At 36.0% G+C, this 26353-nt stretch overlaps 1 protein-coding gene and 1 long non-coding RNA gene across 4 annotated transcripts in view; one reads left to right on the top strand and one right to left on the bottom strand.

The window, feature by feature from the left end:
• The window catches only part of LOC150101222 (uncharacterized), a 36665-nt gene extending 15387 nt beyond the window's left edge, over nt 1-21278 (bottom strand). Inside the window, exons 1-2 of the long non-coding RNA XR_016549165.1 lie at nt 21145-21278; nt 778-960 (exon numbers count right to left, since the gene is read on the bottom strand). This is a non-coding gene — a long non-coding RNA (uncharacterized LOC150101222). The remainder of the gene's footprint in view (nt 1-777; nt 961-21144) is intronic.
• LOC150101221 (epidermal growth factor receptor kinase substrate 8-like) overlaps nt 1-22437 on the top strand; it is a 218423-nt gene extending 195986 nt beyond the window's left edge. For all 3 annotated transcript variants that reach the window (XM_090401588.1, XM_090401590.1, XM_090401589.1), the window contains exons 15-17: nt 13503-13752; nt 16096-16263; nt 21135-22437. In XM_090401588.1, coding sequence (XP_090257714.1) covers nt 13503-13752; nt 16096-16263; nt 21135-21287 — 571 coding nt within the window. In that variant the 3' untranslated portion in view covers nt 21288-22437. The remainder of the gene's footprint in view (nt 1-13502; nt 13753-16095; nt 16264-21134) is intronic.
• The last annotated feature ends 3916 nt before the right edge of the window (nt 22438-26353 follow it).

Raw genomic sequence — 26353 nt, forward strand, 5'->3', positions numbered from 1 at the left:
TACAAACAAATAGTTTGACTGAGTTTCTTTGTATGATAGAAAGAAGGAAAGTAAAACTCTTTACAATTCATGACATGTAGAATAGAGAAAGCAGAACATCAAATTTACATAACTGAGGTTTAGAATTTATGGAGACTACTGATGAAGGAAAATTAATATCCATTAATAGGGATAAAAAGGAAGTAACAAAGTTATTTGGATGGTGGCCAGAGACTTCATCACAAAAGTTTAAGATTTATATTTAGAAAAGTTATGTGAAGGATCATAGGAAATCTTTGATTATATTATTTATTAAAATAATAAAATTTATTATTATTATTTTTTGTACTTGTATATTTTATTGCTTTATAAGCTCTTTCAGAGTTTAGGCTTGGAACAATTTCAGGTTCTTCAGTTAGTGATGTAATAAATGGATAAAAAAAAGTAACTCTGTTCATTAACTTAAAAATAACATACATAATGCATTTTAGAAAATTTTGATGATTAAAATGTTATTTCAATATTATGCTGTATTTAATTACAGCATAAGATTAAATACAAAGGCCTGTGTAGCTCATTAGAAGTGATCTGCATTCTCTGCACTAGACTGCCTGAAGAAAGACTTAATTTTTAGTCTAGTCACAGACTAGAGGAACTTTTCTAAGCCTTTCTGTGACCAGTTGCCAAGTTAGCTGATCTCTGGCATGAGCAAGTGAGTTTTTGCTCCAAAAACTTGGGTTTTTTTCATCCTGTAAAGTTATAATAGATTGTAATACTCGCACTATTTCAGATAATAACCTATTGTCTGAATAGGTTAGGGACCATGAGATGGTGACACATGTCAGTTGTCTCCTCATTGGATGCCACTTATAATTAGTGATGGCCTTGGGCTAGCTATCTCTGATTGGCTACTGGTGGAGATTGAATTACCCACTCAGTTGACAAAAGTGAGATATTGGCTAAAACAGCATCATCTACTCCCTATAATGAAATAAAAGGCATTAGCTGATTTTTTTATTATTAAACACAGTACTAAATTAAATATGGTATCAAATAAATTAAGATTACGCATAAATATGATAAAATTAAAATAATGAAAAAAAGATAAAAGAACTAATAACAATAGACTATAATGAAACAGAGCAAGTACAAGAATATGTATAACTTGAAAAAAACTTTTACATTAGTAAAAATAAGCATTTATGAAGAAATAAAATGAAGATGGTTGATATAGGGGAAGAGATTTTAAAATTAAAATGGAAATTAGAAAGACATATTGTACTGATGAAAAGTAATAGATGGGCAAAGATAATCAACCAGTGAGTGACATCCATATAAAGGAAGTTAAATGCCTATGTGACCAGAGAGAAACTGGAAGGATGAGCTAGTGGAGGTGATTGGAGAATATTGCTACCTAGAAGCTTTCAATAGAAAAAATGGAACCAAGTGGGAGAGGCTTATAACAAATATGATTATAAAAATAAATATAGAAGAATAAAATTATTATCATCAGACCTTCATGCAGTCAATGACTCATTGTAGGAGGTTCCTCTCTCTCTCTCTCTCTCTCTCTCTCTCTCTCACACACACACTCACACAGCTCGTACCTTGACTTAAATTCATTCACTATCTCTGCACTGATTACACTTTCAGGCAATGCATTCCAATAATTCATGTCCATGCAAAAAATCCACTCTCCTCATCTTCTTGCTTGCACTCTCCTTATACAGCTTCCAAGGATGGCCTCTTGTCTCCAGTTCTATGAAAAATCTCATCCACATGAATCCAGTAATTACCCCTTACCAAGTTATATATCACAATCATATTCCCCACCTGGGGGGTGGGGAATATGATTGTGATATGTAACTTGTCATGTGATATGTGATAACAACTTGTCATCCTTTTGAAAACCAGCCTTCTATTCACTATGTTCTGCAGTTGGCATGGTCTCAGACATTCCTCATACTCCACATTCAAAAGATCCAAAACTGACTTAATTCATTAAGTCAGTTTCGGATCTCCAAATCCTCTTCAACAACTTGTCATCCTTTCGAAAACCAGGTGACCAAATCTGTGTGCAGTAATCCACATGTGGTCTGATCAATATCCACTTATTAATACTTAAGTGCTGGGAGAAACTGATGTTAAAAGTTCAGTGGAGTGAAACAGCACTAGGAAAGGATTAAAAATAGTATTTAATTCTTTCAATATTTCATTTCATAGAGACACATCATCAGGGAGTACAATATGATACTCATAACACACACACACACACACACACACACACACACACACACACACACACACACACACACACACACACACACACACACACACACACACACACACACACAGTGTGCATGCACACAAAGGCAGCACAAAACTAAGTAAACATGTGGATGAAAGACTAGAGTCCTAACTAGGTCAGGGTGCCCTCTATGGATCTTTGTTGGTTGCTTAGGATGTAAACAAGGATCTCAAAGTATTAGTGTTTTTACCATATTTTGAGAAGCTTTATGCAACCATATTTAATCAAATTAGGCTGATTTTTAAGAGCAGCAGCAGCAGAATCTAAAAACGGTATCTCTTCTAAATTTACTGCAGTGGAGCATGGTGGTCTTTTTCAAATTGATTCTTTGAGCTGTATCCAAAGCATTTTCTGCAATGCCAGATTGACCATAGTCATGACTGCATATGTATTTTTTATGTTTTTTCATGTGGGTATCTTCCTGTCTGTCCATAGTAGGCCAACTTGCAAGAACAAGGAACTCTATATACACCTGAGTTGAAAGAAGGAGTCTGTCCTTAGTGGAGCAATATGGGTAGCAAATTTGAAGTGGATTTTGAAAGTGGTGCAAAGATTGCATTTCTTTAAGATTCTGGCTATTTTTTTTATATGTCTTGGACATAGGGGATGGTGATAGCATTACTGAAATCTTACTGAAGAGAAGATCATGGATTGGGGAAAGGATTGATATATATATATTTTTAATACTGTGGAAACTGTAGCCATTAAATAAAAAAGTGTATTGTGTATGATTGAGTTCTACTGCAAGAGAGGTCTCATTGAAACAAAGGTTCTATGGGTTAGTTCTTTTACAAGTTAGTCTATTCAAGCTATATCCTGCAGAGATAAAAGAATTATCATTCCGTTGTATAAGACCCTGATTGGACCACACTTGGACTATTGTTCTCAGATTTGGTCCCCAGGATTTCAAGGGAATAAATTAACTGTGGAAAGGATTATTTATTTATTTCTATGATGATATAAAGGCCATGAGGCCCCTTTTACAGGGAATTACGGCACCATCTCAATCCACCCAAATTTTATCTGGCCTCGGGACTAGCATAGCTGACGAATCCGCCCTATTGCTTGGTCTTAAGTATTCCTGACTGTAATCCATGTGTGTTCACGGGGCTGGTTTGCCTGCTTGCGGGAGGAAAAACCCCCAGTTAAACTGGGGAGAAAAATCCTGCTGCTCACGCTCAAGACCAGCTAACTTGGTTATGTCTGAGAAAGATCCTTAAGCTCTTTACATTGGCGATGAGAATTGAACCCAGAACCTCCTTTCCCAGGCATGTGGTTGTGAAGCGTAACCACTCGGCTAACCATGCAGATTGTGGAAAGGATACATAGGCAAATAATAAAGATGGTTTCAGGATTGTACAATGTTGGTTATGAGGATCGGCTGAGGGAATGTGGACTGCAGAGTTTGGTGGATGGAGGAAGGAGAGGTAATATGATTGAGACTTTTAAACTGTTCAGAGGTGGTTACGGGGTTGACACTGGGGAGTTCTTTCACTTGGTTGAACAGAGAGGAGGAGTGATGAGAAGGGGCCATCCCTGGAAGTTATGAAAGGAAGCTGTGAGCAAGAGGGTGAGGAGTGGTTTATTTGCATGGAGGGTGGTTGAACCATGGAATGCATTGCCTGATAGAGTTGTGAGAGCGAGAACGGTCAATGAGTTTAAGGAGTGGTATGATAGACTTTGTGTTTCCTAGGAGGGACTTCTCATAATGAGTCTTTTGACTCCATGGAGGCCTGAATAATAATAATAATATTCTATAGTATTATATAATATTATAATAGGGGTGCTTAAGGGTCAAAGCTGTATAACTGAGAGGAGACCTCCACATAGCCTTTTAAAGGAATGCGGAGAACTGACCAGGGATTCTTACCTAATGTCCAATCCTCACCTTCTTGTGGTGCACCCTGTTGGGTATCTACTTTGATACTGAACGAACGAGGATGGGCTGGAAATTTGGGATTTAGCCGACCAAATTGTATTCTTATTGGTTAAACCAAAATAAAAAAAAATGATGGTACAACACAAAATTTCATGCCGGCTGGGGCGTCGCCCAGTTAAACAAGGCCCCCGTTGTTTTCGCCAGGGAACCAGGGCGAACAGCGAAAAGTCAGCTACTGGAACAAATCTGAAAACAAACCCCAACTCAACATCACCAGAGTTAAAGATCGGTACTATCCACGTAAGAAGCCTGAATGGCAAAGAAATGGAGCTAGCTGAGGAATTAGATAAGTATCAGATCGACATAATAGGGGTGACTGAAACAAAAAAGTCCAAAACTGGTGAGATCTTTCTGAGCAATAAATACAAAATGTTATATTCAGGCAATGACAATCAAGGAAAAGGAGTAGCCATAGTATTCAACACAGAATACGAAGCTAATCTTCTTGAATGGCAGTCAGTCTCAAGTAGAGTAATGTTGGCAAATATGAAAATGGGGAACTGGACAATGAGACTTATTTGTGCCTATGGTCCCACAGAAGGTTCTACTAAGGTAGAAGTGGAGGAATTTTTTGACGCTTTAGAAAAAGCAACTGACACAATGAAAAAGGAAAAGTTGGTCCTTGTTGGGGATCTAAATAGCAGAGTAGGAAATGATTGTGAGACATACAAAAATATTTTGGGAAAATTTGGAGAAAAGAGCAAAGCTAATAATAATGGCAAATATCTGTTGGATTTCTGCTCAGGACATGGACTGGTTATTAATAACACCATGTTCCAACATGTGCACAAATTCACATGGAGAGAAGAGGCTAGGAATAAGAAAAATCTCATTGACTATGTTATTGTTGATAGTGATGTTTTCTCCCTGGTGCAGGACACCAGAGTGTACAGAGGATTTGAAATTGGAAGTGATCAATATTTAGTCTTGAGCAGGATAAAATTGAATTTCATATTGAAAAGAATGACATGTAAGAAAGTTTTAAAGCGAATAAAAGTTGAGCAGCTCTCAGATGTGAACTGTAGACTAAAATACAGAAAGATTATTGAAAAGAAAATGAAAGAGTTTGAGAACAGGAATCAAACCTTGGAGATTCAGTGGCAAACTCTGAAGAAAACATTGATTGATTCTGCCAGAGAGGCATGTGGTGAGGTTGTGTGCAAGGATAAAAAAATCAGAACTCCCTGGTGGACACAGGAAGTTAAAGAGGCAGTGAAGAAAAGAAGAAAGCATATCAAAAGTTCCTGGCAAATAAGTCAGCTTTTACTCTTACAGAATACAGAGACAAATGTAAGAAAGCTGAGCAGTGTGTAAAACTAGCTAAACAAAAGTCATGGGAGGACTTTGGCAAGAATATAGAAAATAAATATCAAGAAGGTGGCAAAATATTCTGGAGGTTGTTGAAAAAGCTTAGGAATGGAGGAAAGAGTGAAAACAGGAGAAAAAGATATCCTTGAAGTATGGAGTAATTACTTTGAAAAACTGCTAAATGAAACAAGCAGTGATGATAGCACAGTGGTAAAAAACACTGACCAGGCATGCAGTCAGGAATACATATCCATACTTGAAGTAGAAAAAGCCATCAAAGGCTTGAAACGTGGAAAGGCAGCAGGAGTAGATGATATTCGACCAGAAATGCTGAAGTATGGTGGTATAAAAGTCTTACAGTGGCTGCACTGCATAGTTCAGAAAGCCTGGACATAGGGACGAATTCCCGATGACTGGAGTAGAGCTCTTATAGTACCCATATATAAAAAGGGAAATAAAACTGAATGTGAGAATTACAGAGGTATTTCCCTACTGAGTGTTCCTGGCAAGATCTATGCAAGTATACTTGAGAAACAGTTAAGAAGAATTGTGGAAGAAAAGCTTGGTGAAGAACAAGCTGGATTCAGGCCAAATAGAGGCTGTCAGGATCAGATCTTCACTTCACTTCACGAGAAAGCATGGGAATATAACAAAGATCTGTATTTAAGTTTTGTCGATTTGGAAAAGGCATATGACAAGGTCCCAAGAGAGAAGCTATTCAATATGCTGCAGTTATATGGTATCAATGGGGCATTATATCAAGCAATACTTAGTCTTTATTTGAGTTGTAAGTCAGCAGTTAGAATTGAAGGAAGGACAGGAAGATGGTTTAATGTTAAATCTGGTGTGAGACAAGGATGTACATTATCCCCTCTGTTATTCATTATCTATATGGATCACATTATGAAGAAAAGTAGTATTAAACCTGATATCAAAATTGGAGATGTTAATGTCAACTCTTTGCTTTATGCGGATGATATTATACTTCTAAATAAATCCGCTACAAGTCTGCAAGATTCTCTGACTAAATTGAATAGCTGTTGTAATAGATATGGTATGAAGGTCAGCAATAAAAAGACAAAGACAATGAAAATAGGCAGAATCGTTGAAAATGTCAACTGTGTTGTGAATGGAGAACCTGTGGAACAAGTAAAACATTTTAGCTACTTAGGCACGATTTTTACTGAAGATGGTAAATTAAATATAGAAATAGACAACAGAATCAGCAAAGCTGGTATGGTGGGAAGTCAGTTGAATAAATTCATATGGAATAAGAGAGAAATTAGTCAGAACACTAAGTTAGCTGTATACAAGATAGTGTTCAAACCAGTTTTAACTTATGGATCTGAGAACTGGGTCAGAAGTAAAACACTTGACCAAAGACTAGAGACCCCAGATATGAGAGTCCTGAGAAAGATTAGAGGCGGGAACAGATGGCATCAATGGCAATATCATATTAAAAATGAGGATATTAGGAAAGAACTTGACATTGTCAGCATCCAGGAATGCGTTAGCAGAGCTAATCTCAGGTGGTATGGTCACTTAAATAGAATGGGAGAGGAAAGATTAGCAAAACAAGTGTTCTCTGCTAGGTTGGCAGGAAAACGACCCAGAGGAAGACCAAGATATAGGTGGATTGATACGGTACAAAGTGCCTTAGACGATAGAAATATAAGATCTGATAATGTTGGAGTCTTGACAAGTAACAGACTGATTTGGAGGAAAATTGTAGATAGGAAGTTGTTATGCATTAGCAGAGCTAATATCAGGTGGTATGGTCACTTAAATAGAATGGGAGAGGAAAGATTAGCAAAACAAGTGTTCTCTGCCGGGTTGGCAGGAAAATGACCCAGAAGAAGACCAAGATATAGGTGGATTGATACGTTACAAAGTGCCTTAGACGATAGAAATATAAGATCTGATAATGTTGGAGTCTTGACAAGTAACAGACTGATTTGGAGGAAAATTGTAGATAGGAAGTTAATAATGATGTAATTTTTTCATGTAGTACTGTCATATCCTGTACACCCCTTGAGGGTACATGGCAGGAATTTGATGATGATGAATATTATAATATAATAGTATTATATTATAGAATTCAAAATATATTTTCAGGAACATAACTCCAATTCATAACACTGAGCCTATGGGAAATAAGTTTTCAGTTTACAACTACTTGAGTAATGACAGACTTTCAGGATCCAGTTAGGTTATCAAAGTGGAAGCGCACTGTATAATAACAAGGTAGATGTTAACAGATCTATCCATTTCTCCAAAGTAGTCTAATTTGCAGGCACAAAGTAACATCATGCACTTCATAATATGCAGTAGTATGCAGCTGATCCAAAGGAGAATGAATGATGGCTACTAGTTTGATGTATAGTTTTAAAGTGACATGGAGATTTTATTTTTGGGGAACTGTAATTATATTTCCCCAGTGCATCCTTGAATATAAGGGATAAGAATAATTTTGCTATGATTGCCGGCCTGGTTGTCTGAGTGGTTAGCATATCTGCTCCCCAGCCAAAAGGTTTAGGGTTCGAATTCTGCCGTGCACATGAATGTTTGTGATTGTCTGTGAAAATAATAGTGGTGATGGTGGACAGTAGATGGCGTTGTTGTAGATGAGGCGGTTTGTGGATGAGGTTGAGTGGTGGAGATGGAGAGTTGTAAAGTAGATGCCCTCCTTCGATGAGTCATAGGACTCCCTGGAGGTGTCAAATAATAATAATGATAATGTCTTGTCTGTTGGTTGCAGGAGGGACAGGGAGAAATGCAGTATTTTGCCTATTTTATATGGGTTGTAACTGTTAGCTAAAAAAAAAAAAAAAAAACATGGGGATTTTATTTTTGGGGAACTGTAACTATATTTCCCCAGTGCATCCTTGAATATAAGGGATAAAAATAATTTTGCTATGATCTTGTCTGTTGGTTGCAGGAGGGACAGGGAGACATGTAGTATTTTGTCTATTTTATATGGGTTGTAGCTGTTAGCTAAAAAAAAAAGTGTTGCAAAGGTACCCAAGTTTTAGGGGCAAGGATTGTGTGATTTGAACAAATAGCTCTGTCTCTGTGTTCGAGTGTTTTGAAGATGCCATACTATAAATAGAACAGAATAACAAACTATTTGGTGGTATATAATTAGTATGTCCAGGAAGGGGAAACAGCTGTTAGTGCTTTTTCTATTGTTAAGTGTATTTTTGGATGTTGACCATTTAAGTGCACTTAAAATATATCTAATGTGTTTAGGCAATGAAGCCACATAAGCAAATACATCATCCACATAGCTAAACTGTTGGTTTATGTGTAGCTTATTGAGTGCTTGATTTTTCTAGAAATTCCATATAGAAATTCCCAGAAGAGAACCCATTACAGTCCCATATAGTTATCTGTATATTTTTCCTTTCCTTTCCATGAAAATAACTTGAATTACTGGTGAATTTGAATCATTCAAATATGTCAGAAAATGTGATTTGATAAAGTCAAGGGTTGCTGTCAGTAGTACATTGGTAAACAGTGAGACTGTCTGGTGTAATAGAGGCCAATAGGACAAAATATATTGCTGGTTGCTGCTATATTTTTTTTGGGGGGGGGGGGGATCCAGAGGAATATGTGAATGGCATGCATTGGTAAATTAGCATAAGGAATGTAGGCCAAGCAATTATAATGGGAGACTTCAACTATGGGGATATAGACTGGAAGGAGGAAAGAGTACATTGCAAGATGGAAATGGAATTTATGCAGTTACTAAGAGATAATTATCTCAAACAGCATGTGATGGAGGGGACCAGGGATTTGATCAATCTATAACTACAGTAGCAACTCTACCTCCAGTTGGGGAAAAGTGCCTATGCAGTCTTGTTATGGAAGGTGGCTCAACATGTAGAATTCTCAGTCAAGAAAGAGTTTATGTGGATCTACAAAACTGTTTATTATAACAAACTTAGATGGCAGCTTTGAGTAGTCCCAGGACATGAAAAGCTACAACAAATGAATATTAGTAGTGCATGAGAAGTGGTCGGAGATTGTTTGAGAGACAGTATCAGAATGCATACCCAGTGTCGGGGGGGGGGGGTTAATACAAATCAGGAGCTGCAAAAAAAACAAAAACGAAAAGAAAGCGTTGTGGAAGGAATATAAACAAAAGGCTGATCACAATACTAATGAGCAATACAAAGCATAGGCAAGAAGGATAACTAGTATGGTAAAGGAAGGCTAAATCAGATTTTGAGAAAAAATTAGCTAAGCAGACCAAAGTAAATCCAACAGAGTTTTTTTGCTATTGCAAGCAGGGGAAAGAATGATTATGGAAGGATAACTTTACTCATTGCTGATGGTAGAAAAATGAAATAGTTAGAAGCAGAAATAGTTGAGCTACACCTTTGATAGACCCTGAATGATATATACACCCTTGTAAAGTGATCACTTTGCAAGGGTGTATCATCCAGGTGGAGACTTTGTAAAACTACTGATGTGACAGAGGCTGATGTGAGAATTGACATGGACAGACTGGAGGTACTCAGCATATTGAAAAATATCAATGTGAATACAGCAGTATGATTGGACAGTATGTCAGCCCATGTGATTTGAGATTGTGCAAGAGAACTGACAGTGCTTCTGATGAAGTTGTTTAATCTCAGTCTGAGCTCTGCCAAGGTTCCAAGGAAATGGAAAGAGGGTAAGTTGGTTCCATTACATAAAAGTAGCAAATTACAGACCAGTTATTATCTCTGGAATGGCAGTTAAAGTATCGGAAAAGTATTGGTTAAAGATAAAATTCAGGAAGTGGAATATGATGCTCTATCGAGCAGCACAGCTTTATAAAAGGTAGTTCCTGTTTAGTAACTTTTATTATTATTATTATCAACATTTGACCTCCATAGAGTCAGAGGCTCATTGTGAGAAGTACTCACTATTGCATACAATGCTCATCCAATCACATCTTAAACTGATTCAATGTGTCCACATCCACAACACACTCACCAACCACCCTCCATGCAAAGAACCTGCTTCTCACTCCATTGCTCACACCCTCCTTATACAGTTTCCAGCAACGGCCTCTTTGTTCTACTCCCCTCTCCCATTCTATGAAAAATCTTTTCCATGTCTACCTGATAACAACTTATTCACATTTTATAATAAAGTGACAGTGGTACTGGATAAAGAAATGGTTATGCAGTGATACTGCTGGACTTTGTAAAGGCATTTGATTGTATACTGCATGAAAAAATATTGCCCAGGTTGGAGCAAATGGGAATGGATATGAGGCTGGCAGCATGGATAGACTGACAGACAGACATCTAAGAGTGATGTATGGAATGAAGGCAAATAGATATGAGGCTGGCAGCATGGATAGACTGACAGACAGACATCTAAGGGTGATGTATGGAATGAAAGCAAATGAAGGCAACTAGTGGAGTGCCCTAGGGCTGTCTATAATTTGTATATTAATGATATAGCAGAAGATTTTTTTTGGGAGGGGGTATTTAGTTGTTTACTGATGGTGCAAAACTGGAGAGGATAATAGATATTGTACAGGATGATTTAAATAAATTGGCAGTTGGGGGGGGGAAGAGAAAAAGAACAGTGATTATCAATTTGATGTTGCAAAATGTAAGGTAATGCACTCTGGGATGAAAATATTAATACTGTGTATCGCATTGATGGTACTGGATTACAGGAAATTGATGAGCCTATAGATCTGGGAAGTGATAGTGGATTAGAGATTTGATTCAGAGGACATATTGCAAAAATTAGGAAATTTGGTTAAAGGATTACTTGGATGTTGAAGAACACATTAACAAATAAAGATAGGAGGTTATTATCCCTCTTTATAAGGCTATTATTCAGCTGCATCTTGAATGCTGTGCACAGGTTTGGTCACCTGAATTTCTTGGAGGTGGTGGAGAGGATTCATAGATGAGTCACCAATCTGTGAAATGCTCCCTGTGAGGATAGATTGAAAGTGTGTGGATTGCAGAGTTCATTTGACAGACAGAGGAGAGGGAACATGATAGAAATTTAAGTTACTGAGGGGATTGTATAAGATTGATACAAAAGAAAATTTTCAATATATGAGGAGTAATGGGATTTTAATCTTGAGAGACACTTGTGACATTATAATTACGAATTATAGACATGTTAACATAAGAATATTTTAATATTTGCCAAATTTTTCAGTCTGAAACTAACAGACTATCTTCATAGCAACAGTTTTTTAACAAGGTGGAATACCAACAATTGATCATTCAAAAGTAGAACGAGCTGCAGGAGCTGTGTATTGTTACATTACTAAGCATTAAAGAGAGGAAAAATTTCATCAGAGTGATGACTAAATTATAGGTATTAATTCACAATTTAAAATAATAATATTAATTTATAAATAACATTAGACTAATGTAGGAATTAAAACTCAATTTAAAAAAAAAAAAATTAATGTGTTATCCGAATTGAACTTTCCCATATTTTTGATAAAGATATATTCTACTTTTGAATGATCAATTGTTGGTATTCTACCTTGTTAAAAACTGTTCCTATGTAGCCACTGAAGATAGTCTGTTAGTTTCAGACTGAAATATTTGGCAAATATTAAAATATTCATGTGTTAACGTGTCTATAATTCCTAGGAGTAATGGGAGAACAAGGATCACCCCTAGAAGTTGTGTAAGAGTAGTTAGTAAGGATGTGTGTGTGTGGACTAGGTTCTTTGCTTGGAGAGTGGTGATTGAGTGGAATGGTTTCTAGAGGTGGTTATGGGTGCCTCCATGATGAATGAGTTTAAAAGAGGTGGGTCTTCTGCAATGAGTCTTTTTGACTATGGGAATACCTGTATAATAGTAATGAAGTAATATCAAAGCCAGCTGTGATGTCTGATCTTTCAGATTAATATTTTTTTTATTAAGGTTTTAAAGTGAATAGAATATTTTTAATGAAGGAGGGAGAGTTGCCTTTGGGGAAGGGGATTGATTTTGCTAGTTGTTTGGCAAGTGGGGCTGTCTTAGTATTGGATGAAAGAGGACAATATTGGGTTTGTGGATTATTATTTTTTTTGACCCTATATTTGGTATCCATTTTGACCTTATATTATATTTATTATATACTATATATATTATATTTATTATATTATACCCTGAAGATCTGAGCCAGAAATACCAGCTAAGTATTAGCACATACAATCCATTATTTTTTTTTTTCTGGTGTTCTTCATACTGGGAAACACCATTTTGAATAAACACCAAACCCTAAGCCTGTCTATACATAACGTATAGCAGAATGAAAATACAGATCTTTGGAATACCCTTGGCATTGTTAAGAAATTTGAAGGGAAGAAACCAACCACTATAACTAATGAACAAGAGAGAAAACTGGTAACCTAACTGTAATGGACAGAAGGCGTATTGTAGAGCTTAGTAAAGAGGCCTCTAACTGATTAAATTAAAAAAAAAATTGAGAGGAAATATTTTATCACTGTGTCAGCAAGAAAGTTGGATAGCAGATTTACATAGGTAGACAGTAATTAAATGATTATATTTGTATTTCACAAGGATGAAGAAATGATGAAGAAGACTGGTGACAAAGATAGTTCAGAATTAGAGAAGGTTATCTGGAAGGATAGTCAGAGAGAGAGAGCATGCTTGCTTTGTAGTATAGAGTTAAGTTGAGTTTTCAGAATGTAGCTGGGGTGGGGAGGAAGGATAACTCGGAAATCTGAATACAGCTCTGAAATTTTTTTTAGCAAATTGGCTATTCTTATAGTCATGAAGAGCTCAACATAAATTACTTTTATTTTACTGCTAGTAGTGCTGTTAAACTCAGTCGATTTTAAATCTCTTAATGAATGTGGATGAATATTGATAATTAAATGATCATTTTATTCATATCATTTCTGAATTATACATGTTTTTTTTTTTTTTCAAGTTAGTTATCTTATGCTATATGTCATCTTGATTAAAGTACTTTTACTAATAGAACCGGAGCACATTCTCCAACTTCTGACAGAGATTTTCGAGATCACCATGACAGAGATGTGAGATCTGACTTTAGTGCTGATTCTATAGAGCCTAATTCTTCACTAGATCCTCATCGACAGTTTGAGCGTCAGCAAAATCAATGGTGTGAAGAGCTTAAGCTGAAAGGAAGCAAAGTGGTACAAGTACTTTATCCAAGAACTGCTAATAATGACAAAGAATTGACTGTCATTAGAGGAGAGTTTTTAGAGGTTGGTAGTATCAGTCAATATGCCCTGTTAATTAGATTTACCATATTATATAGCATATTTACAAGTTTTCAAGAAATATTAACATTTAAGATATTTACAATAAAATTAGGATTAACTGACCGATAATGGTCAGTTAATCCTGGACATAGTCTTTAATTATTTAATTATTTTAATTAAATAATTGAAGCATTTTAGTGTCATTGTAATGTTATTTTGTTGATTTATTTTCAATATTCAATAACTTGCAAGAGCCACTTCAGGCCTCCAGTAAGCAAACTGGTAGTGTTTTATTAGGTGATGAAAGTCATTTAATGCCTACAGGTGTTAGTTAGCATTTGTTTGAATTTTGGTTTAAATCTCGTTGTTTATGATGGTGTGCAATAATTTCCCCACAGCTGGCCTGGTTGGCTGAGTGGTTAGCATACCTGCTCTCCAACCAACAAGTTGCAGGTTTGAATCCTGCCATGGCATGGATGTTTGTAATTATCTTTAGATGGGAGATAATTTCATTGCTCAATGTGAGACCACCTCCCTGCTTATTAGAGGCCTGAAGTGGCTTGAAAAATATTCAATGTTTGGTCTCTATAGCAGGGTTTCTAGACTATGCAAAAATAAAAAAAAAAATAAAAATATATATATAAAATTGGATAATTTTATATATATAAAATTTTAAAATAAGATGAAAAGCTGTTTGGCTTTTCATTTTAATTACAATATATATAAAATTGATAAAAATGGCAAAAAAAATTTCTTAGCACTTCCATGGTACAAAATGTACTATAGGTTTATAATAACCTTCATGGGTAGGAACCACACATAAAGAAAAAAAAATTGTTATTGGCAGAAGGCTTGAAACATTCTTCAGTGTCTTGTTTTGGTTTAAATCAGGCCATAATTAGTGGGAACATAAGATGAAACAAAATTATGTCAACAATCTCCTCTTCTTGAGCTTCATTCCCACTCAAGTAGGGTCACCTTCTGCAGATCAACTTCCTCCAGTCAGTTCCGTCCAAGACCATTTTCTCCTCTAGTCCGAGGTCTTAGAGGCGGGATAAGCTGCAGAAGAAGTAGACCACAGTCCAATGAAAACCCTAGAAAATTCTTCCATTATATGGTCAGGAGGAGAAATGACTATGAGTGAAGAACCCTATTAGATGAAAGGGGGGGTAAGTGAAAACCAGGTTTTATTTCTGATAGGGTGGGTGAGGGGATTAATGTTTAGAAGTGCATGAAGAGAATATATTTTGAATACTAAACACTAAGAGAATAAGCTAAGAATTGATATTTTGAATATTAAACACTAAGAGAATATGCTAAGAATTGATAAGCTGTTCAATGAAAGTTTTAGAAGTGGAGAATTGGAATTATAGATCAGTTTATATTTATTTATATCAGTTTATAAAGATTTTGGAGAAATTAGTGAGAGATCATATATAAAATTGAAAATATGAGGATATTATCTGGGTTTGCTTTGTGAAGTCAAATGCAGATAGTCAAGTTAATAGGAAATATGCAGAACTAGAAGCATGAAAGTTGTAGATAATCTCTCTGTTCTTAAATTCTTGAAGACATTTTCTTTAAGGTGTGAAAGGTTACAATGAATAATTATTCATTGTAACCTTTCACACCTTAAAGAAAATCTGAGTGCAACATAATAAATGAAGAAAATCTGCATACAGATGAATAGAATAAAGCTGGAGGAAAAAGAAGCAAGAGATCTCATTGCTTCAGTAGAATAGAGAACTAAACACATGCATGACAAAGAGTAGATTATTACAATAAGAAAAAATAATACTGGTAAACAATTTATTTATTTTTTTTTTTACAAAAACTGATTTAGCTGCATCCTTAGAATCAACATTATCAATATCTCAACCTTCCACCAGAAACTGATTACTTTCATAAAGTATTCTAGGCTAGCTTCATGATTTGAGAGAAAACCCGAGCCCTTTACGGGGGTGGAGGGATACTAATAATGGCTGAAAATCACTGCAGAAACAACTAAATGATTTAACTTGCTAAATTCCTTATCTTGAACAAAATGATATGCTATATCTGGTGCAGGAGTGAAAATGCAGAGGTGTTGGCTGCAGTTTGATAAAAGGAAGAGTAGCATGATAAAGTGTATGTTTTATATCAAGTAGAAAGTATGACTGATGGTTAGCTATGGAAGTAGCACAAAGAATTGGTATGAGAAAATACATTTCCTAACATCAATTCTTTGTAAATGATGTGAAACAAATGCATTCTGTACTAGCATAAATCTTTACTTATTTTGTTTGCTTAGTTAATATTCAAATATTTGTTTCAGTGCAACATTAAGATGTCTTAATGAATTTACAGATACTGGATGACACTCGCAAATGGTGGAAGGCACGGAACATCAGAGGACAAGTTGCCCATGTTCCTCATACAATAGTTTCTGCACAGCCAGGTAGTGGAACTGAAGAAGATGTTTTCAGTAACCCCCTTTATGGAAGTAGGGAAAGAAGCAGAGAATACTATAGTCCAGTGAGTTCTTTATTGTGTATTTATTTTGTTGCATTGTACTTTAAGAAAACACATTATCCATATCTCTTACAATTATTGTGCAATTGATTACTACTAAGACAAATGAAAAGTGGAGTTGCCAGAAGAATAAAAATGTAGATTATTATTATTTTTATTTCTATTGACATTTACTAAATATGATTTGTGTCATTTGTTGCTGTAATATTTTTTCGTTCATAAAAGTTTGCATTAATCTCTGAAATCTTGAGTAGTGGATTACAGCAAGCAGCAAATGGAACATAAGCCTATCAGCATAATTTTTTGGATTGTATCCTCAAGAATACACTATGATAAATCAGTCTAGGATGTCATTTCTAGTTTTCTATGAATTTTCTTCCAGACCTCTCTATTCATGGTTTCTAATTTGATTACTTCACCTAAAGGTGAGTTAGTGACACCCTCTGACATCTAATATGAAATTTCCAATTCCAACCTACTGCATGAAAATTTATTATTTCAATGTTATTTTTCCGCAGTTTTGCAGTTCAAATGCTGGTAAAGTGTAATAAAAAATTATTGTTATGGTCCATTATTTGTAGTTATCCCTCATCCTAACATCCAGTTATTCCAGATTTTCCCCTCCTCAGAATGGAAAGGAACAGAGTCTTTCCCCATGGAGTCAGACTCCTTATGGGAGGTACACACAATATACCCAAAGCTCATGAAATTTTCTTAAACTCATTCAGTGTGGCCACATTCACAACACACTCAGACAATGCATTCCACTCACCAACCATTTCTTCACTTGTTTGCTCATCCTTCTTATACAGTTTCCATGGATGGTCTCTTGATCTACCTCCCCCTCTCATTCTATGAAAAATTCCTTTTTTATTAACTTGGTAACAACTTGTGTCTCAATCATACTCCTATTCATAGGCTTTGCAAGTTAAATTTCCTCAATCTGTCTTCATACCCTACATTCCAAAGACTAGCTACCACCTTTAGAAATCTTCTCCTGACCCTTTCTAACATAACCTCATCACCATGAAATCCAGGTCACCAAATCTGTGCACAATAATCCATATAAGGCCTTATGTAATTATTATTATTATTATTTGACACCTCCAGTGAGCCCAAAGACTCATCGAGGGAGAGTGTGCCAACAGCATCGAACGATTGGTTCCCTTCCAACTACTAACCGTGCTCAAACTTACTTAACTGAGCCATTAGTAGCAGAAGCTCTACCAATAACCTCTTTATTTAAGTTTCCCCACCAAGTGTGTACTTTGCATTGCACCATTGCTTATCTTATTTCAGAAACTTACACTTTGCAACATTAAAATGACAGTTCCACTTACTCTCAGCTATACAATGTATTTAAGTCCGCCTATGTGACCAACACCTGCTTGACTTTGCATTGTTCTCCCCTGAAGACATTTTGCATCACCTGAAGACAGTTGCATATCTTCAATTAAGCCTATCCCAATATCATTAATATAAGTTTCTAAGAGGCCATCCCTGGAAGTTACGAAAGGAAACTGTGAGCAAGAGGGTGAGGAGTGGTTTCTTTGCGTGGAGGGTGGTTGAACCGTGGAATGCATTGCCTGATGGAGTGGTGAGAGCGAGAATGGTCAATGAGTTTAAGGAGTGGTATGATAGACTTCGTGTTTCTTAGGGGGGGGGGAACCTCCCCTCGATGAGTCTTGACAGACTTTATGTTCTTAGGAAGGACCTTCCACGACAAGACTTTTGACTCCATGGAGGACATGTATGATAAATAAGCCTTTGGCTCTCTATTTCAGTAATACATGGTTTATTTATTTTCAGTTACAATCTAGAAATTATTGAACAAAGAATAAAAAAAAAAAAAAAAAACTAAACCATACTATACTGACATCGGAGGTTGCGTGTATCTTTTTTCTGTTTTGCATGTATCTGTCAGATCAGCTGCGAGCTCCGCAGGGTTAAAGGTGCGTTAATCAAAAATCTTGCCGCATATATCAAGGGATTGCCACAATTAATTTTGGCGCGTTAAGCAAAACTGCATTAAGCAAGGGATACCTGTATATTATACTTGACAAGAAAATATATTCTTGTTTTAATCTTTTACCCAAATGTAAGCAAAAAGCTGGTGCTGAAGTATCTTCCCTATTAGTTTACTTGTACATAGAGGCTTTTGACTTCACATCGTTTGCCTCAGTATTCCATAATGCAAAGCACTTCTTTTTTGGATGTGCATATTGCTGTACATTAAGAAGAAAGAAGGACCCTGTTTGATATGTTTCTGACCAACTGGAGGTTGCAGTCCTTATAAGAGGGGCAAAAAAAAAAATTGTGGAGAAGCCTGTCCAGAGCACTGAGGTAGAAGGTAAGATAGAGGAGGATGAAAAGTTACTTTGGTATGTTTAGAACTGGACATTGAATAGATCATTGCCAGCAGTTGCTGATGTTTTAATATAAGCCAGTTTGGTGGAACATTGCCATTGAAAATACCTGTAGAAGAGATATAAAGTGGAAACAGTAGGAGAAATAGAAGTAATAGTATTGGTTGCAAAGGTTTAGCACTTAACTGAAATGTCCTCTTTTGGACAGTATCAAGCATTTTCAGAGAGTTTTTGGTGCACCATTCCATATCTCAGAATAGTATTTTAGGATAGAGTGGATTTGGGATTTATACTATGTTAGAAGTTGTACAGGTAAGATATAATGTCATAAAAACTAGATGTGCCGTTCAAGGAACAGGATATCTAGATTTTTTGATGCAGAGTAATCAATGGGCATGTTGTGCTTTATTTATTACTTAATTACATCTCTTGCCAAGAGAGTCTAAAGGTGTAATTCACAGTTCTAGAAGAGATATCTGATCTAGTGTGGCGATCTGGATATTAGCAAAAAGGGAGAGGAGATGAAGTGTGGTTTATGGAATAAAGCTGGATTGCATTTTGATTACACTGAAGTTGGCAGGGTTTTCATAATATTACTGATCAATGTAGATCAGTGTGTGTTAAACACTGATCTACATTACATCTTGAACAGAAATAATAATAATAAAATCTGAAATTTGCTAATAATAATAATATAATAATAATTATTATTATTAGCTTTGCCTCTTGTTTCAGATTTACCCAAACGTTCTGTGTAGTCTGAACTTCAATTTTTACTTTGATGTTTGTCTTCAATGGAAAAGTTCATTTGTATCAACTTTTCTATTTCTGTTGATTTTCCTCTCTAAAGACTTAAATTCTTCTGCTTCTTTCCTATTACAGTATTCCATAGAACCACAGACACGAATAAGTTTCATTGTCCTCTTTCTCTATTTTGAAATTTGCTCACGTATTGCTACCAAGAAATTCATCTTTGTGTTTAGTGTTGAATACCATAAATGTCATTTCCTTTTCCTGTAATAAATTTAGTTTAATCCTTTATCCAAGTGTGAGCAAACAAAGTTTATGCCTGAAAGTATCTTCAGGACTGGGGTAAGGTGGTACAACACCGGGCAACTTGTTGCAAAGGTGGAACAAGCTAACATCACTCCTATCTCAGTATCTCCAATAATGCAAAACACATCTCCTTGCGGATATGTATAATGTATGTATAATGGTATGCATTAAGGGAAGAGCCACCACCCAGACTAGTTTCGACCTTTATTGAGGCCTCTTCAGTGGGAGCCAGGCCCAAGTGGAGATACCAGGCAGAAGCATTAGCAAGGTCATCTCTACCTATAGGAGTTGTTAAACGGTGTGCCACCTTTTTATTAAATTACTCTGGATTTAGAGAAAGATGTTAAAAGTTTATTTTTCACTTGGTTAGACTATAATAAATTTAGTTAAATCCTTTATCCAAGTGTGAACAAACAAAGTTTGCTTAATGCATAACATTATACATATCTGCAAGGAGATGTGTTTTGCATTATGGGAGATACTGAGATAGGAGTGATGTTATCTTGCTCCACCTTTGCAACGAGTTGCCCGGTGTTGTACCACCTTCCCCCAGTCCTAAAGATACTTTCAGGTGCAAACTTTGTTTGCTCACACTTGGATAAAGGATTTAACTAAATTTATTATAGTCCAACCAAGTGAAAAATAAACTTTTAACATCTTTCTCTAAATCCAGAGTAATTTAATAAAAAGGTGGCACACCGTTTAGCAACTCCTATAGGTAGAGATGGCCTTGCTAATGCTTCTGCCTGGTATCTCCACTTACGCCTGGCTCCCACTGAAGAGGCCTCAATAAAGGTCGAAACTAGTCTGGGTAGTGGCCCTTCCCTTAATGCATAACATTATACATATCTGCAAGGAGATGTGTTTTGCATTATGGGAGATACTGAGATAGGAGTGATGTTGGCTTGCTCCACCTTTGCAACGAGTTGCCCAGTGTTGTATCACCTTACCCCAGTCCTGAAGATACTTTCAGGCGCAAACGTTGTTTGCTCACACTTGGATAAAGGATTAAACTAAATTTATTATAGTCTAACCAAGTGAAAAATAAACTTTTAATTCCTTTTCCTGATTGCTATTGCCAAATTTATCATCCTAGGTCAACCTAAGTGTTGGTTGAATTTTTTTTTTTTTTTTTAAATAGTGGACAGAGTATTTCAGAAAGTACAATTCCCATAAAAAAAAACAACTTAATTTTACAATCCAAACATCAATTTTATTTTGTTTTTGTTTTTTTAATTTAAAGAAATTAAAATTTGTTTTGCTTGCAGTCTGCAAGAAGAAATGATTCTTGCAAAATAGTAATAAAAATGAAATCATGCTAGTATGCCATAGAAGAAAACTCATGTTGGTACTTTTTCCTCTACAGTGACAGAATAAAAACAAAGATCAATTATTTCAAAATATTTTCATCAGCTCTTTCATTATTTAATTGTTGCATTTTATTTTTATTAGAGCGACTCACCTGTAGGTAGGGAAAGATCAGATGAGAGTAGTCCTCAAGATCTTGCTCATCGAATGCCATCAACTGCCATTCCTACACCTGCACCAGCTGACTGGGTTCGTCGTGAACGACAAGGCAAAAAAGGTGAATTTCGCTATTTTTGAATCAGCAAGGTTCCCTTTTAAAGTGGATGTGTTTACTGGTCTGGCTCTGTCATTGCAAATGTTAGCTGAATGTCCTTTGTACTGCTCTCTAATCTCTTAAAATGATGCAGTGTTGTCTGTTTTCAAATCAATTGGCCATTTTACCTCATTTCATTATAACTAAGAATAATAATAATAAGAAGAATTTCAATATAAAAGTCATATTACTCGTAAAATGAACAGTGGCCTTAATTTAAAGTAAAAGTGATTCTAATGGCTTACACTAGAATTACTTTCAGTGCAGTTACATTGAAAGTGAAATCACTTCCAGTACAATAACATTGCATTCCATGAATGAGATAAAGTCTGGAAACATATCTTTCAAATGAAGAGCATTTTATCTATATCTGTGAATTTTTTTCAACTGTACAAAGAAGTGTATGTAATATCTGTATATTGTTGAGTTGGAATAAACTGTAGATAAGATTTAAATATTTAGATGAATTCATGTTGATATGCTTGTATTGAGTGAAATTAAAAGGGAAAATGTTTAGTACTAACTTTTTTAATGATTTTGGAAAACTTTTATTGCAATCAAAGTTACTCAGGAGTAGCATGATGGCATCTTTTTTGCTACTACTAAAAATAGTATTTGTAAAGTTTTATCTGAATCATAATTATTTTGTTATATTTTCATGAAATATAGTCTATTTTATATATTGTTATATTACTAGTCTGCACAGTGGAAAATATGTGGGTGTCACAACTATTGTGCATATGTTGTTAGTTATGAAATGCAAACTGTAGTGTTGCATTCCAGATAGCACTTTAAAAGATGGAAATTCTTAGTTGAAGTTAATAAAGATAACTTTTTAATATTAGTAAGTTTTATTACATTGTTATGATATTGTATATTTCTTCCAGCTCACTTTGTGAGAATGTGCTACAAACTGAGTTGATGTACATTTTCTTTTTTAAAACATTTATAATATGAAGTTTTGTGAACTAAATTAGATTAAATGATTTGTAAAATTAATGTAGCACTGTAAATAGATTTACCCATTTATTTCTGTTTTTGTAAATAATCTAAGTTTTTTAAGTTAACATTTAGCTCACTGCTGTTCTTTATATTCATCCCAATAACTCCTAATAAATGTGACTGAAATACTAAGGTGATTCAATCAATAATTATATAAAATTTTAGTAAGGAGACAAGAATCCAAACTTTATGTATTATAAAAACAAATATGGCAAAGTATTTTTAAATAAATTAATATTTTTTCCATGTTTAACTGAAAAAGGATTTTTTTTTCTTGAGAAATCAAAGGGAAAAATATTTCAACAAATTTGGAATACTAATTTGAGATAACACTTGTTACAGGGAGAGACATTTGAACTGGATAAAATGTTTTCTTTCTTTTCTTTTTTTTTTTAAATCCTTTTAAGTTGAGACAGTTGTAGGTGTCCTCCCGCGATGAGTCTTCAGACTCCTTGGAGGTGTCAGGAATAATAATAATAATAATAATATATTAATATCTAGTTAATATGTGTCTAAAAGTAAGCAACTATCCTAACAGTAAATATTGAACTTTTGTTTAGTTTTTCTCTCTACTTTCTTTTTATTATGTCCTCTTGTAGTTGAGTTAAGTGCACTAACTTATAAACTTCAATTAACTCTTCTCCATCTTCCCCATTAGATAATTACAAATTATGACAACCATCCAGTTTTTAATTATGATACAATTCCTCCATATACTTAGTCAGTCTTTAAATTCTGTGATTTTCTTACTATTTATTAAAACCTTTCAGAACAAACAAATTATATGACTACTCCACTGAGTTTCACATCAGTAGAAAAAAAAAATTTTGTGGGAAGTTTTCGGTATTAAGACTACATTATAATATAAATAAGGAGTTTAATAAAAATAAGCAATTAAAAACCCGACAAGTTTTGTATGTCGTAAGACTTACATCATCAGAGGTAGTGGTACATAAACTGCTAAACCACAGAAAACTTGTGTACAAAAGAAATTTTATTCTTCTTATTATTATTATTACGGGCAACTCCAGGGAGTCCTTAGACTCATCGAGGGAGGCCCTAAACATCATGTCCACACAACTATACAACATTCTCACAGTATCTATCATACCTTGCCTTGAACTCGCTCACCGTCATAGCACCCACAACAGACTCTGGCAGCTTATTCCACTCATTTACCACTCTAAAAGTAAAGAACCCAGCTCTAACACCCCTGCTACCACACTCTTGCCCAGCTTCCATAGGTGTCCCCCTAGTTCTCCCATCACCAGTCCTGATCTCAAAAATATCCTCTGAATTTATCCTATAGAAACCCTTTAGCAATTTGAATGTCTCTATCATATCTTCCCTTTTCCACCTATCAACTAATTTCTGCAACCCACAAATGTTCAACCTGTTCGCATATGGTTCATTCCATAGACCCGCTATCATCTTAGTCACTCACCTCTGGATCCTCTCCACCTCCTCCCCATCAAGAAGGAACCTAGGTGACCAAATCTGGGCACAGTAGTCGAGATGAGGTCTTATCAAGGCTCGGTACAGAGGTACAAGAACTTGCTTGTCTCTGCTCGTCAAGGTATTTTTCAACAACCAAGTGAGTTGAAGCTGATTTAGCTACTTTTGCAATGTGCCCCCTAAACTTCATCTCCCTATCCACCAACATTCCCAAGTCCCTGGCCTCATCAATCTCCTGAAGTACAGTTCCACCAATGTGGTATACTGCTGTTAATCTTTTCACCCCAAAATGCATAATCTTACATTTTGTCACATTAAATTGACATCCATTCTCCTTAGCCCAGAATCCAATCTATCCAAGTCATCCTGCAAGATTTTGACATCGTCTGCATTCACTATCGCCCTACCCAACTTGGCATCATCAGCGAACAAATGAACTGTTTCTCTTAGATCCTTCCCTATATCGTTAATGAACAGATTAAACAGCAGTGGTCCAAGAACAGAACCCTGCAGCACACCACTAGTCACAGGCCGTCTTTTGAATTCTACTGCTGAATAAACTACTCTTTGGTATCTCTCCATCAACCACCCACCTATCCATCTCACCAACCCTATATCCATTCCCATATGTTGTAGTTTACGGATTAGAATTCCATGTGGTATCCTGTCAAATACCTTTGCCAGGTCCAGCAGTATCACTGTAAACCCATTACCCTTATCCAGTTCAGCCGTCACCTTGTTATAAAACTCGAGCAAGTTACTGAGGCATGATCTACCCTTCACAAAGCCGATCAGTATCTCATTTTCATCAATCCATTCCTGTATTTTTCCCTTGACTACTTTCTCCAAGACCTTGACAACGACTCCTGATATGCTGATTGGTCGGTAATTTGCAACCGTAGTCTTGGATCCTCCTTTATGCAGTGAAACTATTTTCCCCTCTTTCCACACCTTCGGGACTAAACCAGACCCAAGACTCAGATTAAAAAACAACATGGTCAAGGGCACTGATAATTCCTTAGCCGCTTCACGCAAGACCTGTGCCGGTATACCATCCAATCCCACAGATGGATTCACATTAAGGTTCTGTAATAGACTATTCACCTCCATTTCATTCATCACAATTCCCGTATAAAGTAATTATTCCTTCATTTTTTCAATGTCACCACCTGGATGATATACTTTTGCAAAGTGCTTGCTCAGTAACTCTACTATATCGACTGATTCAGTGGCCTCTTTACCATCGTCATTCCTTAAAATCATTTTGCCATGTACAGTTTTTTTTCTTGCTTGCAGCATATTAAAAGAACTGTTTAGGATTCTCTTTAGCTTGCATAGCTAGTTTCCTTTCATAATCCACTTTTGCTTTTTTTTACCACACTCGTTACCCTTCTGGCCTGCACTTTATATTGTTCGTGTGCCTGCAGGTCACCCCTTTCTTTAAATTCCCTCCACAGTTGTTTCTTTTTTTGCAGCTCAAGCTTCATGGTGTTATTCATCCATTTAATCCCTACTTGTTTTACTATTCGGACCCTAGGTATACAATCAGCCATAACCTCCTGTAAATGCTCCTTGACCACTTCCCATGCTCTATGGACATCTAGCCCTTGCAGTTGTACATGCCATGGCACTGATCCAAGCAATCTCCTAAGCTTGTCATACTTGCCAGCACGGTAATTCCACATATTATTATTATTTCCCAAGACCTCGTGGAGTCAAAGACTCATCTGGGAGGTCCTTTTATCACACACACATCTCATCATACCGTGTCTTAAACACACTCAAACTCTTTGCAGACACCACACTCTCAGGCAAGGCATTCCAATCATTCACAACTGTGCACGAAAAAAACCTGCCTCTCACTCCCCTACTCACACCTTCTTTATACAGTTTCCAGGGATGACCTCTGGTTCTCCCCTGATTTTCCACTATTCTCTGTTAAACTTCTCCAGCATTGATCCTATAACAGCCCCTTACCAACTTGTAGGTCTCTATCATATCTCCCCTCTCAAATCTATAATTTGCAGAGTCCACCAGACTCTGCAAATTATATCTTCTCAATCTTTCTTCAACTCAACATTCCAGAGGTCAGAAACTACCTTAGTCAGTCGCCTTTGGACCCTTTCCAACATCTCTTCATCCTTCTGAAAACCCGGTGACCAAATCTGGGCACAATAGTCCATGTGTGGCCTAATCAAAGCCTTATACAATGGAACAAGAATCTCCCTACTTCTACACCGTCAGTGTCCTCCGCATCATTCCCAGAAGTCTTTGTGTTGTCTTCACAATTTTGGCGATGTGTTCCCTAAATTTTAGATCCTTATCCACTATCACCCCCAGATCTCTAATTTCCTCTACCTCCAACAATATATTCTCACCAAGCATAAATTCTGCATCCCATTTTTGTTTTCCAAATTTTAAAACTTTACATTTTGCAACATTGAACTCACATCCCCATTTGCTTGCCCAATCACTCAATTTATTCAAGTCTTCTTGCAAGGCCACAACATCTTCACTACTCTTTATGGTTCATCCCAACTTTGCATCATTTGCAAACAACTGAATATCTCCATCCAAATCTTTGCCAATATCT

This window comes from Typopeltis vanoorti, chromosome 12 (assembly GCF_054136105.1).
Source record: "Typopeltis vanoorti isolate ZY-2024b chromosome 12, IOZ_Tvanoo_1.0, whole genome shotgun sequence".
NCBI classification, from domain to species: Eukaryota; Metazoa; Arthropoda; class Arachnida; order Uropygi; family Thelyphonidae; genus Typopeltis; species Typopeltis vanoorti.